This window comes from Salvelinus namaycush, chromosome 23, assembly GCF_016432855.1.
Source record: "Salvelinus namaycush isolate Seneca chromosome 23, SaNama_1.0, whole genome shotgun sequence".
Classification (NCBI taxonomy): domain Eukaryota; kingdom Metazoa; phylum Chordata; class Actinopteri; order Salmoniformes; family Salmonidae; genus Salvelinus; species Salvelinus namaycush.
Window position 1 is genome coordinate 23,426,948 of NC_052329.1, and position 17,296 is coordinate 23,444,243.

The 17,296-nt window shown below is 41.9% G+C and overlaps 1 protein-coding gene across 1 annotated transcript in view; it reads left to right on the plus strand.

Moving 5' to 3' along the window:
- Window positions 1-1,093: 1,093 nt before the first annotated feature.
- LOC120018206 (nectin-3-like protein) overlaps window positions 1,094-17,296 on the plus strand; it is a 75,621-nt gene continuing 59,418 nt past the window's right edge. Inside the window, exon 1 of the mRNA XM_038961277.1 lies at window positions 1,094-1,217. Within this exon, the coding sequence (XP_038817205.1) occupies window positions 1,124-1,217 (94 nt within the window). The 5' untranslated portion in view covers window positions 1,094-1,123. The remainder of the gene's footprint in view (window positions 1,218-17,296) is intronic.

Genomic DNA, 17,296 nt, shown 5'->3' on the forward strand with positions numbered 1-17,296 from the left:
CAGATATTTTTCAGTTACAGCTGTCTGGGTATATGTCGGTCTGAAATAATTATGTGATTGTTTATAACTGTAGCCCACAGCTATGAAGCAATGACTTGCTGATGTTGTTCTCTCAATATAAGTATCCAAACTATTTTGCTTATATGACTAGGAATCATTAGGGGTTGCTTGTTCTTTATTAGCCAAACAACTGGTGTTCACTGACAAACATTTGGATTTGCCACTTTCTAGGTATTGGTCTTTTTACAACACAGGAATGCACACAGGAAAACAGACAAGGAAATGCCACAGAAACGTTGTTTTCAGCAACACCTCCTGAAATATGGAGGTAGTAAAGGCGGGTGGTAGCCCAACATTCATTTTCAGGACAAGTGGGGTATATGTCATATAACCATCATTCTCATTGATTTGAAGATCATCAGACCCCATTCAAATGGAGACTTTAGTGTTAATGTTGTGGTAACCTGGCAATGGTGCTATGTTATTTGGTTGGAGGGAACGTTAAGTCCAAACCTGCTGTTTTTTCTTCAAAGGGGCTGTAAACCATCCCAACACCGGTGTTTAGACTTAATTAACACTTTTTAAAGGATCTTGACTCAGGTCTTGACCTCTCTTAAATGTTAATTTTATTAATGTCTGTCAGACAAGGAAACATTCTCAAAGTGATCACTGACATAGGATCGACTCCATTACACAACTGATAGAAATGAAATGCCCTAGGAATGTATTACCACAAAAACATGCCTAATTGTGAAATAATATTAGGGATATTCCTGAATGGAAAACTGATATAACATAATTTGCAGTGCACCATTTCAATTTAATGTACTCATTAGTCGATAATAGGGGGTTTAAGTCTAATAAGGCCCTATAAAGTCTTGACACATTAAAACTACTTAGCTATACACTGTACAATTAATGCATGTATTTACAAGTTGCATAAAAAAAGGAATTCGTTTACGGATAAAGGTGTGTGAGAGCCCCTGTCAGTCCCAGAAGTGGTACAGCTCATCTGCCCGGGCAGTCGCTATAGAGAGGAGTTGCTAGAGAAGCAAGCAAGCAATCTGCGGTAGAACAGACGTAGAAGTGGAGCGAGGCGGAGAGAAAGTACACCGGGGAGATCATGGCGAAAAGATTGCTACTCGATTATCACAAGAGTCTGCCGCTCAATGGACTGCAAGCTTCTACAGTTTTGCTTCTCATATATGGGTTTACCTGTAAGTTATCAGTTTCATTTAATTTATCTATTTACGAATGTATTTTAGAATTCTGGATATTGAAGTTGTACTGTAGCTACTGTACGTGGTAAAGTAGCTGGCTATGCTAACGGGAATGCTAATTCTATGGTCCATAGAATGGGAGCGACCTGAGTGCGGTGCTGTGCTGTGCATACTCGCGAGTTAGCGGTTTTGTTGGGACGAATAGGTTTTTGGCCTGAATTGTCTCTGGTAAGTTAGCTAATATTCCCTCAGTTAGAGTATGAAACTAAGGCTAGTTAACGTTCTAGTATTTTCTCCATTAGGTACATTATTTCTAACAAATGCAATGAAGTTCACTTTTCCCCCGGCATCTTTCGAATCGAGATGTGCCATTGAAACGACATAAATGTTGCTTGAGATCTATTATGTGGCTGACCGTAACTAACGTTTCTTAGCTTGCTACAACAAAGGGAAGCTATCTGATATAGTGTGCTAAAAACTAACTAGGTGTCAGACCATTTCGTTTGTTGTGGGCTTTAATGGGTTTTGATGTTTCTATTTTTTCATGAGTGGAATGACAGACCAAGCAGTGATTTGAATAGCAACAAAGTTTTAAGAAAAAAATGTCTGAGAGAGAGAGATTCCCCACTGAAGATTTAGCCACGGTATCATGTTTCATTGATATCGAGGTTGAAAGTGATTTAGCAAATTACTGGAATCATGAAATCCTAAATGACTTGTATCGATTTAACCTCACATTAATCTCCTAATAATACAGACTTTAATTTCCTAAATCCCATGCCACCTGTCAGTGCATATGCAGCTGCTAGAGGAAAAGGAGGTAGTTCCACTACAAAGGTTGCAAAGTTTGAAAAATGTATAAATAAATGGAATAGAACATGTAAGGCAGAGAGGAGAGGCAAGCAGGGGAGAGAAGAGGAGCCTCTTAAGGCTGGGTGTGTGTAGTGGCAGGAGAAATGAAGACATTTCAGTGACTGAGAGAGGAAGGAGGAAAAGCACTGCAGCTGAAAGTCTAGAAGTATTGATCTGCAGTTGGGCTCCATTCCAGAGCACCTTCCAGTCTCGCTGTCACAAAGAGAGCAGCTGGGGAGGGAGGCATACTATACCCCTCTCTATGGATATGTCCCAAATTGCACACTATTCCATTTATAGTGCACTTCTTTGACCAGGACCCATAGAGCTCTGATCAAAGATAATGCACAATATAGGGAATAGGGTGTAATTTGGGACAGATCCTATACTATACCTCATACTCATAGCAGGACACAACACATACTGTACTATTTTATTATAGTAAAAGATGAACCAGGGCAGATCATTAACCAGAGCAAATAACAGTAAATCACTGATCTGTATTATTGTTGTTTTAGAAATCTGATATGACCCCATTATAGCCTAGATTGGTAATAACTCCCCTTCCCCTTCCCCTTCCCCACACACACACACCCACACCTGCATGTATGCCATCTTTCTCACTCTCTTTACGACCACATTATTTATGGGGTTCATAAATCTTGCCGGTCAGACAGTAGATGCTTAGGAGCTATATTTTTGTTGTAAAACATGATGTAGTGTGTAGACTAGTGTTGGACAGTGTGCTAGGGATTCTTCTATGGACTGTGGGGGATTTTAAGAAGGGCAGATTTGATAGAGATGGAGGGTAGGCGAAATTCCCTGAATGTGTCATTTTCAGTGCACCCAGTGTAGTAAGACCGATGTCGACTGAGGAGGGGAGGGGACAGTCACAGGCGTGGTTCCACCATACTCTGAGGTCTGTAATTGAAGACCGTAGTTTGGTGATTTCTTTTTTCAGGGCTGTGTGGTTCCTTCGCAATATAAATAAATAATGTAGTAATGGAGCCACCTAAATTACAGGCTCAAGATGAAAATAGATTTGAAAAAAGACATGCAAAGAACAGGTCTAATGCACCGTACTACAGCATCAGTTTGGCCTTTAGCTTGTTGTGACTTTGAAGTTGGAGGACATCACACTATCGAGCTCGCCAGTTTGTAGTCCTAAAAACCAGAAATGAGTTAGCATTTTCTAGCTCTGGTTCGTTGGCCATTAATGGGGAAAGAATGAGGTTCTGGGATAAATTAAAATAAGGTCTGAGGTTAACACAGGCTTCGGAGATCTTATACGTTTTTGTTCTATGAGATAATGTCAGTCAGGTAACATGACCTTTATGAATTATGAAGCCTTTATGTGCGTTATGTGCTTGTTTTGATTACGTAAATGCTTCAAAATTCACAGTGATGTTAGCTGATGAAGATTATCTCATAGAACAACAAGTATAAGATATCCTAAGCCTGTGTTACCGAATACCTTATTTTCGTTTTTTAACCAAAAACCCGTCAACAACCCCATTAATTTCCCCATAGGCTTTGGCCAACGAGCCATGGCAGAGTTAGCCTCCGTTAGTGCCTACAAAAAGGCACCATTACTGATGTTCTGTATTAGTCTCTATGTTACTAATAAATTACCATTATTTTTCTTCCTCTTATTGGACAAAGTCTTCAGAGCCACCCAAACTATTTTGAAACAATTTCAATAAGTCTGCACACGACACATCAACTCTGGCCATGCTATATTTTGGAAAAGCAAGACATTATAATTGCTATTGGTAAGCTTAGCTATACAAGGCTTCAAAAGAAGCTGTGTTTGGGGTGCACATCTATGATGAGCAGCTGTTGTATCCCATCTGATCCTCTCTTAATCTCACTTGTGAGGCAGCAGCAGATTCGGTCTGAAATCACCCAGTCACATTAAAAGGCTCTTTTGAAGGAAGGCTCATCAGCAGATGAGTGTTGTGCTTTATTGTGGGAAGTGGCGGCTGACGGCTTGCTGTTTGGAGAGCAGGCTGGCTGTGTGGAGCAGGCTGGCTGTGTGGAGTAGGCTGGCTGTGTGTGGAGTAGGCTGGCTGTGTGGGGAGCAGGCTGGCCTGTGGGGGGAGCAGGCTGGCTGTGTGGGGAGCAGGCTAGCTGTGGCCACTGAGGCTACTGAGCGCCCACCCTCCACCCCTGACAGACTGTCAGAACAGAGGTAGCCATACTTCCCAAATGGCACTCTATTCCCTATAGTGCACTACTTTAGACCAGCCCTATGGGCACCATTTGGGACGCAGTCGTAGCCATGCAGGCTGTACAGCAGCACCCTGGCCAGTACTAGAGTAGTAGTCCATTAGCGAATGTAACAGAGTGACCTCCAGCCCTGGCATCATGGGACGTCCGCTCGTGAACATGGCTCTACCGGTAAGCAATGCTGCTGCCTGTTAGGCTGTGACACAGCACTTCTTCCAGAGCTCTATTTTCCTTTTAGAAAAGAATCGGTATCCGTTTCAGTGACATGATATTTGATTCGTTTATTTTATAACATGCTGCTGTTTAATATAGCTTTAGGAAGTAGGCTATACTGTTCTGATGTGATGTTTTTTTCTGCTAGATTCGAAGCACTCTGTTGTTCTGGAATGATCAAAGTCAATCTGAATGCTTCAGTCACTATAAAGTTGTAAAGATTCCATTAAACTAGTTGGCCTACATCTTCATTTTGTGGTGTGCACTAGGCTAACTACACAGTAACGAGGCTAAGTTTTTAACTTACAATTCAACCATTAGGCTATTTCATGTAGGTCTTATTTACCTGTAGTTTCATGCAAAGTAACTAGGCAACATGATGGCACACGGGCAACCTAAGTGTTGCCATTTCTTCTTTGAGTCTTTCATAGCTATAAGTGGGTGGCATAAATGGCTTCCAGATATTCGTCACAGTTAATGACCATACTGTGAATGAATAGAGGCAACCTTCAAAAACTATTTTGCCTACCGCTGTCAGGAATTTAGTTTTTCCACCTGGAGAGCAGATCACAGCACGCACCTGATGCAAATGGGGCATTGTGGTATAACAGTGAGGTATTAAAGAGTGGAGCAGGGTAGACAGGATGTGCACAGTCAGCAGAGTAGTCCCTCTAGGATAGGAGCTCATGGGTTATGGGAAACTAGTGCGGCTCCTTTTTCACCACTCACTCTACCTTTCACTCACTCAACTGTCAGTTGTAATGAACCCACACACATGCAGTGTTAACTCTGTCACGTAGACCTTGGTAACTCCTGCAGACATGCTCTGTTGATGTATGTGATTTAAGGAGACAGTGCTTTTTAACGTACAACAGACCTTTGTTTGCAGTGATTTGATTTCCACATGCTAATAACCCTCACACTTATGACAAAGCCTAAATGCCAAAAGTAAAAATACTTTTATTCTGGGATAAAAAGCTACACTTTTCAAACATCATAAGCACATCAGCTGGGAGACCATCAAAGTTCAATCAACAAAAAGTAGGCTAGCTTCTTCCTGATTTCCGCAAGTAATCAGCTCCTAGAGTGACAGTTTAGGTAGTATGTATCCCAAGCGAATAAATTACCATTTGAATCATACTCTTATCTCCCCTATAGTCCTAGCTAAACCAAAACAAATCTAATTTTATTTGTCACATGCAACATGTGTAGACCTTACTGTGAATTTCTTAAACTACAAGCCCTTAACCAACAGTGCAGAATTTAAAAAACAAAGTGAGAAAATATTTTCTAAAATATTCATGAAATGAACTAAAATAAGAAAAATCTAAATAAGTAACACCATAAAATAACAATATACAGGAGTCACTGGTACTGAGTCAATGTGCAGGCATACAGGTTAGTCGAGGTAAATATGTATGTACACGTAGGTAGGGGTAAAGTGACTATGTATAGATAATAAGCAGCGAATAACAGCATCGTAAAAAAGGGGGTCAATGCAAATAGTCTGGGTAGCCATTAGATGAACTGTTTAGCAGTCTAATGGCTTGGGGGTAGAAGTTGTTAACTTCTCTGGGATAGGTGGGACGTTAGCGTCCCACTTGGCCAAAATCCAGAAAAAATGTAGTGCGCCAAATTCAAATATATTACTATAAAAATCAATCTTTCATGAAATCACACATGAAAGACACCAAATTAAAGCTACACATGTTGTGAATCCAGCCAACGTGTCTGATTTAAAAAAGGATTGACGGGGAAAGCACACCAAACAATTATGTTAGCTCAGTACATAGCCACAGAAAAACACAGCCATTTTCCCAGCAAAAGATAGTAGTCACAAAAAGCAAAAATAGAGATAAAATTAATCACTAACCTTTGATGATCTTCATCAGATGACACTCATAGGACATCATGTTACACAATACATTTATGTTTTGTTCGATAATGTGCATATTTATATCCACAAATCTCGGTTTACATTGGCGCCATGTTCAGAAATGCCTCTAAAATATCCGGAGTGAGAGAGAGCCACGTCAAATAACAGAAATACTCATCATAAACTTTGATGAAAGATACATGTTTTACACAGAATTAAAGATACACTTATTCTTAATGCAACCGCTGTGTCAGGTTTAAAAAAAACTTTACGTAAAAAGCACACCATGCAATTATCTGAGACAGTGCTCAGATTTAACAACATTTCTCCTCCATGTTGGAGTCAACAGAAATACGAAATTACATCATAAATATTCCCTTACCTTTGATTATGTTCATCAGAATGCACTGCCAGGAATCCTAGTTCCACAATAAATCGTTGTTTTGTTCGATAATGTCCATTACTTATGTCCAATTAGCTACTTTTGCTAGCTTTTGCAGGCAAACGTCGGACGAAAACTTTAAAAAGTTATATTACAAGTCGAATAAACTGGTCAAACTTAGTAGAGAATCAATCTTCAGGATGTTGTTATCATATATATCCAATAACGTTCCAACCGGAGCATTCCTTCATGTCTGTATAAGTAATGGAACGCAAGGCGATATCATGAGGAAAGCGCGTGAGCAAGAACTGGCAATCTGCCAGACCAATGACTGAAACACCTCCCATCCAGCCCCACATCACACTAGAGGCTTCATTCAGCGTTCTACAGACTGTTGACATCTAGTGGAAGGCGTAGGAAGTGCAAACTGATCCATATATTACAGGGAATTGAATAGGCGATGACTTTAACATCGACCAGTCTCAGAATTCTCACTTCCTGTTTGGATTTTTTCTCAGGTTTTTGCCTGCCATATGAGTTCTGTTATACTCACAGACATCATTCAAACAGTTTTAGAAACTTCAGAGTGTTTTCTATCCAATAGTAATAATAATATGCATATATTAGCATCTGGGACAGAGTAGGAGGCAGTTCACTATGGGCACACAATTCATCCAAAAGTGAAAAGAAGTTAAGGAGCCTTTTGCAATTCATCCTATATCAAAGAAGTTAAGGAGCCTTTTGGATCTAGACTTGGTGCTCTGGTACCACTTGCCGTGAGGTAGCAAAGAGAACAGTTTATGACTAGGGTGGCTGGAGTCTTTGACAATTTTTAGGGCCTTCCTCTGACATCGCCTGGTATAGAGGTCCTGGATGGCAGGAAGCTTGGCACCAGTGATGTACTGGGCCATACGCACGACCCTCTGTAGCACCTTGCGGTCGGATGCCGAGTAGTTGCCATACCAAGCGGTGATGCAACCAGTCAAGACGCTTTCAGTGGTGCAGCTGTATAACTTTATGAGGATCTGAAGGCCCATAACAAATCTTTTCAGTCTCCTGAGGGGGAATAGGTATTGTCGTGCCCTCTTCACGACTGTCTTGGTGTGTTTGGACCATGATATTTGTTAGTGATGTGGACTGCCAAGGAACTTGAAGCTCTCGACCCACTCCACTACAGCCCTGTCGATGTGAATGGGGGTGTGTTCGGACCCCTCTTTCCTGTAGTCCATGATCAGCTCTTTTGCCTTGTTCACGTTGAGGGAGAGGTTGTTGTCCTGGCAGTGTCTCTGACCTCCTCATGTAGGCTGTCTCATCATTGTCGGTGATCAGGCCTACCACCGTTGTGTCGTTGGCAAACTTAATGATGTTATAGGAGTCGTGCATGGCCACACAGTCGTGGGTGAACAGGGAGTACAGAAGGGGACTAAGCACGTACCCCTGAGGGCCCCCGTGTTGAGAATCAGCGTGTGACAGATGTGTTGTTGCCTACCCTTACCACCTGTGGGCGGCCCACCAGGAAGTCCAGGATCCAGTTGCAGAGGGAGGTGCTTAGTCTCAGGGTCCTTAGCTTAGCAATGATCTTTGAGGGCACTATGGTGTTGATTTCTGAGCTGCAGTCAATGAACAGCATTCTCACGTAGGTGTTCCTTTTGCCCAGGTGGGAAAGGGCGGTATGGAGTGCAATGGAGATTGCGTCATCTGTGGTTCTGTTGGGGTGGTATGCAAATTGTAGTGGGTCTAGGGTTTCTGGGTTGATGGTGTTGATGTGAGCCATGACCAGCCTTTTAAAGATCTTCATGGCTACAGACGTGGGTGCTAGAGGGCGATAATCATTTAGGCAGGTTACCTTGGTGTTCTTGGGCACAGAGACTATGGTGGACTGCTTGAAACATGTAGGTATTACAGACTCGGTCAGGGAGAGGTTGAAAATGTCTGAAGCCACTTGCCAGTTGGACTTCGCATGCTCTGAGTACGCACCCTGGTAATCCGTCTGGACCTGCGGCCTTGTGAATGTTGACCTGTTTAAAGGTCTTACTCACATCGGCTACGGAGAGCGTGATCACATAGTCGTCAGAGCCAGTGCAGTAGGATTCAATCGTAGCCCTGTATTGACGCTTTGCCTGTTTGAGGGTTCGTCGGAGGGCATAGCGGGATTTCTTATAAGCATCCAGATTAGTGTCCTGCTCCTTGAAAGCGGCAGCTCTAGTCTTTAGCTCAGTGCAGATGTTGCATGTAATCATTGGCTTCTGGTTGGGATATGGTCACTGTGGAGACAAAGTCATCGATACACTTATTGATGAAGCCGGTGACTATGTGGTATACTCCTCAATGCCATCGGATGAATCCCAGAACATAATCCAGTTTGTGCTAGCAAAACAGATCTGTAGCTTAGCATCCGCGTAATCAGACCACTTCCATATTGAGCGAGTCACTGGTACTTCCTGTTTTTGCTTGTAAGCAGGAATCAGGAGGATAGAATTATGGTCAGATTTGCCAAATGGAGGGTGAGGGAAAGCTTTGTGTGGAGTGAATGTGGTCAAAAATGTTTTTGCTCTGGTTGCAAGAGTGACATGCTGATAGAAATGAGGTACAACGGATTTAAGTTTTCCTGCATTAAAATCTCCGGCCACTAGGAGTGCCACTTCTGGGTGAGTATTCTCTTGTTTGCTTTTGGCCTTATACAGCTCTTTGAGTGCCTGTATCGGTTTGTGGTGGTAAATAGACAGCTACTAAAAATATAGATGAAAACTCTCTCGGTAAATAGTGTGATCTACAGCTTATCATGAGGTACTCTGGTGAGCAAAACCTTAAGACTTCCTTAATATTATAGATTGCGCATCAGCTGTTGTTGACAAATAGACACAGACCACCACCCCTCGTCTTACCGGAGGTTGCTGTTCTGTCTTGCCGATGCACGAAACCCCCAGCCACCTGCATATTATCCATGTCCTCGTTCAGCCATGACTTGGTTAAACATAAGATATTACAGTTTTGAATGTCCCGTTGGTAGGATAGTCTCGAACGGAGCTCATCCAGTTTATTCTCTAGTGATTGCACGTTCGCCAGTAGGACGGATGGTATAGGCGGATTATCCACTCACCAATGAATTCTCATCAAGCACCCGAATCTGTGCACCCTGTATCGGTGTCTCTTCTTCATGCGTATGACGGGAATTTGGGCCTGGTCCGGGAGGAGCTGTAAATATTTAGCCTCCGATTCATTAAAGAAAAAATCTTTGTCCAATCCAAGGTGAGTAATCGCTGTTCTGATGTACAGAAGCTCTTTTCGGTCATAGGAGAAGGTGGCAGAAACATTATGTACAAAAAAAGTTACAAACAACGCGAAAAAAACACACAGAGTAGCAGGAGCTCGTACAACGGCAGCCATCCCTTTTGGCGCCATCTTATAGCTCACAGGTAGGTACTGGAGCCTCGGTGGGCCATGTGAATCAAACAGGGAGCTACTGTGTCCTCGTCCCTGTCACCAAGGACATTACACAAAGAGCTTGTTTGTTTGCAGCGCTCCTCTCTCTCTTTGTAGTTACACTGGAATTTTTTAACAGGGGACTGCCATGTGGAGGGAGCTATCTTGGGAGCAAAGCTGTCGGAGTAGCAGGGTACAGAGTACAATTTCAGTCTCCCCCAAATGGCACCCTATTCCTATCTTATTGGCACCAGAGGAGAGCATCGGCCGTATCCCCGGTGAGTGCGCACTGCGCATATTCACTCTTTATCATTGTTGGGTCAGTGCCACTTAAAAGTTTGTTTTTGGACAATCATTCCTCCTCCAGTTTAGATCGATGTCATATTCTATTTGTCTCCCCTTAACGTAGGCTTATTATATGGACAATGTCGTTTTTATTGATCAGGGTCGGCAGAGTAGGCTTCCCTGTAATTTAGCCTAAATTATGACTATCCAATCTACTCATCACATTACAAATAGTAAGTCTGCAAATGCGATGATGCATGGAATGCTTATTATAAAGGTGCATTTTTATGGTTAAAATGTACTTCCCCAAACTTAAAACTGAAGCACCTCCTATGCATAGGCTAGTGATTTTGCTGTTCTTTACTCGTCTTGTTGGCTGAGGAAAAGTAAATGTGGACAGTTATTCTAACATCTTCAAAGTGTGCGGTAAGGACGCATGTCATTGCATCCTCGACTTGCGTGTTCTGTTAAGATGAATTACCATAATCTAAATGTGATTACTGTCATTCTGAGCACCGTGGGTGGATGCCCCAGTCAGGTTACTCACCCAATGCATTGTTACAGGTTTTGGTTTTTCCATTTATGTTTTGAGGTTGGACCTTAGCACGTATAGCTCGTTAGCACGTAGGGCGCACATATTTTTGTCAACTCGTTAGTCAGTATGTGTTACACCTGTGCTGGTTGCCATCTCGTTAGTGGGAAGGTGTTTCACCTGTGCTGGCCCAGGAGCTATTTAAGAGTAGTAGATTTGTAGATTTGATTTCTAGAAAAACATTCCTTTTTCTAATTTCCCTAATTTCATTTTGCTCCATCTTTTTGGTTTGCTTCCTATCTTTTACGTTTGGTGTGGGTTTTTCTTTTTTGACTCTTCTTGGGCAAATTTAGTGGACACTCATTGTGGGCATCTTTTAGGTTCCAGTTGTTGCTGCTTGTCACGCCCTGACCTTAGAGAGCCTTTTTATTTCTCTATTTGGTTAGGTCAGGGTGTGATTTGGGTGGGCATTCTAGTTTGTATATTTCTTTGTTGGCCGGGTATGGTTCCCAATCAGAGGCAGCTGTTTATCGTTGTCTCTGATTGGGGATCATACTTAGGCAGCCTTTTTCCCCACCTTAGTTTGTGGGATCTTGTTTTTGTACAGTTACTGTGTAGCCTGCAGAACGTTACGTTCGTTTATCTTTTGTTGTTTTTTTGTTGTTCAACAAATAAAGAAAGATGTACGCTTACCACGCTGCACCTTGGTCTACTCCTTCCATCGACGAGCGTAACACTGCTAGTCAACTTTCAGTGGACGCCAAGTGTCTTTCAGAACCCTTCCTAAAATCGTTTCTTTTTGGTTGTTGTTCAGTGACTTTTTGTTAGTTCCCTCTTGTTTTTGAGCGACATTTTTGTTTTTCTTGCTGGGGAATGTAACAGCATATGGGTCCGGTAAATAAAAAATGCTGCCAGTCAAATGTCCGGCGCCACATTTTCATAACAGAAACCCTGGTGCAGACTGAGTTGCATGGTCATGTTCACTGTTGCTGCACTATCATGGTGAAAAGCATATTGGACTGAGGCTGATCATGGAGGCACTGTTACCAAGTGCTTTATCCTAGGACTACTTGTGAGCTTAGTCTGACTCATTACTTTTATAATCCATCCTTGAGTCTAGGCCTACATGGTGAATGATGCCTGTCAGAATGTCTTACTTAGGAAATACCTATTCAAATGCTATTTACTATTGCCCTTCTCTGACATTCTGAGCTTGGATCACAATTACAAGGAAATCTGGCCTTGTGTGAAACTTTGGATTCTAGTGTACATTTGGTTGTAATTTGTAATTAGTGCAAAATTTGCCAGATGGTCAAGCTATGCTGTGCATGTGATGGACATTCGCTCTTCAAGTCCTGTCACCACTGCTGAATTTGACAAAGAGCATTTTCGTCCCCCATCACTACCACTGAGGAATTTCTCAGCTGAATACCTTTCAAGTAGCCTGACTTATAGGACTACTTTCTGCCTGGTCGTTGACCACCAGTGATGAAAAGCGAGGTAGATCATAAGAATGGCACAAGGCTTAAATCCTCCCTCCCGGGCCCCAGATCACAAGCCTGAAGCCTACGTGTCTCAAATGATGTCAGACACCCAAACCCAGGCACTGTGAGGCAGCCAAAAGACCTTGTCCACTAACATGGAGTAATTGATTTGGCTTTCAGAGCGACCCAGCCGCTTGTTTAAGATATACAGCAGCTATGTCTCTAGTGGGATTTCAGACCACCATGTCCCAACTGGGGCTCTGCCAACTTTTACTTTCCTAGTTTACTTCTCCAAGCTAGGCAATCCCAGCTAGGCAATCCCAGCTAGGCAATCCCAGCTAGGCTATCCCAGCTAGGCTAGCGGTCTATTCACATCCCTCTTTGGCTCTGTAGGTACTTTCAACTCACCACTCACCAGACATCTCTAGACTGCATTGCATCCCAAATGGCACCCTATTCCCTATAAAGTGCACTACTTTTGACCAGCGCAAACCTGGTCTCCTTTTCTGCGTTCATTCCCAGCTCACAGTGAGGCTTATGTGACAAAAAAGCTGGATGGATCCTCGTGCTGCTTTGAGTTTGAATATAATCTGACAGGCTTTGATGGTGACATGGGGTGCAGACTGAGGCTTCTGTGACTGTCATTGTGTTGATGAAATTGGTCCACATGTCAACAACCCAACTAGGCTACTCTTTACAAGCAGTTGGGGAGATGGATGATAGATGATTGCTCTGCTGTCTTACGACATGATTGTCAGTTAGCTGTGGTTTTTATTGTGACTTTACTCTTTGAATTGTGAAAGCAAGGGAACAAAACAACTGGCCAGTTCTATTTAAAGTTTAAAAAGGAATGCTGTTATATTTCTAATTAGGCTTATCCACGAATCACCCTAAACAAAGTCAAGGAGACAAGGAGAACTAAAGGGAAGAAAGGACAATAGTACCATCTGTGAATGGGAGGAGTAGTAAGCGTTTGGCTGGGAAGGATTAGGACAATAAATAGACACTTGTCATTCTGGGCGTGTTTTAGTCCAGACAGTTTTGATTGTTTAATATGTGTCCCGAGCGATGGTGGTTACACATCTCTCCTTAAAAAAAATTGCAGAATAAGCAAATCATAGCAATCCTAACTGTTCTAACTAAGTGGGTGGTTCAGTGTATCAAGACAGATTACTGCACTAATCTGGAGGAGGAAAAGGGTGAGACGAAGAGAGCATGAGGGAGAGAGTCAGAGTGGCTAGCAAGTACACGCCTTCTGGTAGGATGCCACGCTGACCAAACCTTTGCTTTTACGGGGCACTGGAGCACACACAGTTCACTGGATTTGTTTTTGTTGTGTTTGGTTTCCCTTCCTCCACAATTGTTTGTGCTGATTGCTGACATGGGCAGTGATGTAGACTGTTTGAGAACAGCCAGAGCACCAGGAATGATTGACGCAGAACAAAAAGTAAATCTGTATACTGGTGTAATGCTCCCTACGTGTTTAATAGGACAATGTTTCAACCCCAAACTGGGTCTTCGTCAAATGATTGGCACAGTACTGTGCACTGCAATGGAGCTGGGACGATAAACCGAAAGTTGACACCGACCATATCGATCACTTATTGCAGGCATTCAGCTGATATTGTTCATTACGATAAGTAGCTTATACTAGAGAAATGTGAAGTTTGAAATGAAACCAGAGTTTGAAACTCTCTAGAGACTGCAGGAGCGGTAGAGATACTCTTAATGATCGGCTATGAAAAGCCAACTGACATGTACTCCTGAGGTGCTGACTTGCTGCACCCTCGACAACTACTGTGATTATTATTATTTGACCATGCTGGTAATTTATGAACATTTGAACATCTTGGCCATGTTCTGTTATAATCTCCACCCGGCACAGCCAGAAGAGGACTGGCCACCCCTCATAGCCTGGTTCCTCTCTAGGTTTCTTCCTAGGTTTTGGCCTTTCTAGGGAGTTTTTCCTAGCCACCGTGCTTCTACACCTGCATTGCTTGCTGTTTGGGGTTTTAGGCTGGGTTTCTGTACAGCACTTTGAGATATCAGCTGATGTAAGAAGGGCTATATAAATACATTTGATTTGAAATAGGTTTGCTAATAAGGGTGGTTGTTAATGGGACAATTGATGGCTACAACCGTCAAACTCAGGGCGTGACATTAAGTAAAATGATGATCTATATCAACCATTTACTTTCTAAGTTTAAACAAGTTCATAGCTTCACTAGAAGCATCCCCTTATTAAGAATAATTTCTCTAAAGCAATGGCCTGCATGCAGCCCATCAAGCCTGGTATTATATCCTATATTTCTAGCCTAAATTATCAAGGCATTCTCAAGGAAATATACAGATGAACTATTTTCTTGGACTGTTAGGAAACAATATATTTTGTGATCTGTGTCTCAGTTAGAGGATGCTTGTCAACTACAATGAGGGAAAAGACTGCTCCCTGCCTCCCTCCACACAAGAGGAATGCTCCTGTTGTCCCTTACGATAGAGTTGTCAAAATAATGGATTTACTGTAGGACCTGAAGAGAAATAAAGTAGCCTATTACCTGATGTTGTCTACACAAGCGTGGACATGGTTTAATTACATCCTTTTTGATATTGAACTAGTAAATTTAAACAGATTGTATTTTGGTTATAGACACAAATCAGATGACGGACTTGTTTTCCTGCTCTTCCTCAAGCTGACTGACCAAAAGAAGACTCTGGGGCATGGGAACGATTGCAACATTGTGCTCGCTCACTAATCCCTCCCCATTGCCAAGATTCTTAAAGACCATTTTCTAATTATAGCCAGGCACTGCAAAGGCAGACATCGTTAATAGGCCTGTGAATTTAAGCGATCATTAAAAAAAAAATGTTTTGCCTATAGCTTGTCACAAATACAGATCAAATCTCTCAGGACCCATTCCTCTGCTGAAATCACCATGCTGAAAGGCTTCAATTAGGAAGGAGCGAAAGCAAATCTTTCTACCTCCAAACCCTGTATTCTGTTTTTGAATAATTTTGTAATTTCTTGTATAACAAAGTAACACGTTTGAGGTATAAGCATATCCTATATAAATGCAATACATCCTGTATATAGCCTATGTACCATTGATTAAAGTAATTGGTGAGACACTTGTGTAGCCTTGTTGATGTTTGTGTTACTTTGAGATGGATAAAAGGACTAGAATCTGTCCTTTGTGTTTTTTTTATATAGATGTTACACAGAGACAGATGACATAGCTCTCAAGTGTTCAGTTTAGCATACAGTTGCTGGGAGAAGGAATGCACATAATGTAGTAAAGATAGAGATGGTGTGTGTCCCAAATTACACCCTGTTCCCTATAGTACACTACTTTTGACCGGAACCCTCTGGAGGGAGTATAGGGAATGGACAGTATGTTGCCACTTGGAACACACCCATAGAGATGGAGATGAGAAGGAAGGTGGGATCTGAGTATGTACGTAGCATAATGAACATGGATATCCATTGTCACATGGGTATCCCTCGTCCAAATAACGGAAACCCCCTGGCTCATAAATATTTTAAACAAAATCAGTATTCACAGCATCACAGGAATTGTCTCTCTCAAATACAAAGGCCACGCTCATTATCCAAAGTGTTTGCATCCCCATAAGATTGAATCATAATGTTTTCATTCTATTTGAGATCTCTTTCCCTTCTGTGTCCCCATCGCATGTCTTCAGACTCTACGACTCTCCCACGTGTTTCCGTTCTGATGTTGTCTGAAATATGACTGACTCCATCGTCGTCATGTAGCAGTTTAGACTGAAGTAATGTCAGGACTAGAGGTCGACCGATTAATCGGAATGGTTTTAATCGATTTCAAGTTTTCATAACAATCGGAAATCGGTATTTTTGGGCGCCGATTAGCCGATTAAAAAAAAATATATATATATTTTTTTTTTACACCTTTATTTAATCTTTATTTAACTAGGCAAGTCAGTTAAGAACACATTCTTATTTTCAATGACGGCCTAGGAACAGCAGACAGATTTTTAACCTTGTCAGCTCGGGGGATCCAATCTTGCAACCTTGCAGTTAACTAGTCCAATGCTCTAACACCTGATTACATTGCACTCCACGAGGAGCCTGCCTGTTACGCAAAGGAAGTAAGCTAAGGTAAGTTGCTAGCTAGCATTAAACTTATCTTATAAAAAACAATCAATCAATGACTGTCATTGTGTACTTAACCATAAACATCAATGCCTTTCTTAAAATCAATACACAAGTATATATTTTTAAACCTGCATATTTAGCTAAAAAAAATCCAGGTTAGCAGGCAATATTAACCAGGTGAAATTGTGTCATTTCTCTTGCGTTCATTGCACGCAGAGTCAGGGTATATGCAACAGTTTGGGCCGCCTGGCTCTTTGCGAACTAATTTGACCGAATTTTACGTAATTATGACATAACATTGAAGGTTGTGCAATGTAACAGGAATATTTAGACTCATGGATGCTACCCGTTAGATAAAATACGGAACGGAATAAACTTGTTGTTTTCGAGGTGATAGTTTCCGGATTAGCCAAAGGTATATGGTTTAGAGAGAAATAGTCGACGCGTTATAATTCCTGTAATAACTTGCGGCTGAACTTGAAAGGGGTTCCTTCGTTATTTTACCGTTCATGTCTTCCATAGAGAATGTCTTGATCTACTTCAAATAAGGTCTGTGTTTCGTGCAGGCTTAAACCGCCTCGACGTTTTGATACCTGTGTAAATCTCACTAGGATAAGGTAACGTTTGTCAACATATTTTCATAAATCCACTCTACAAAAAAAATGATC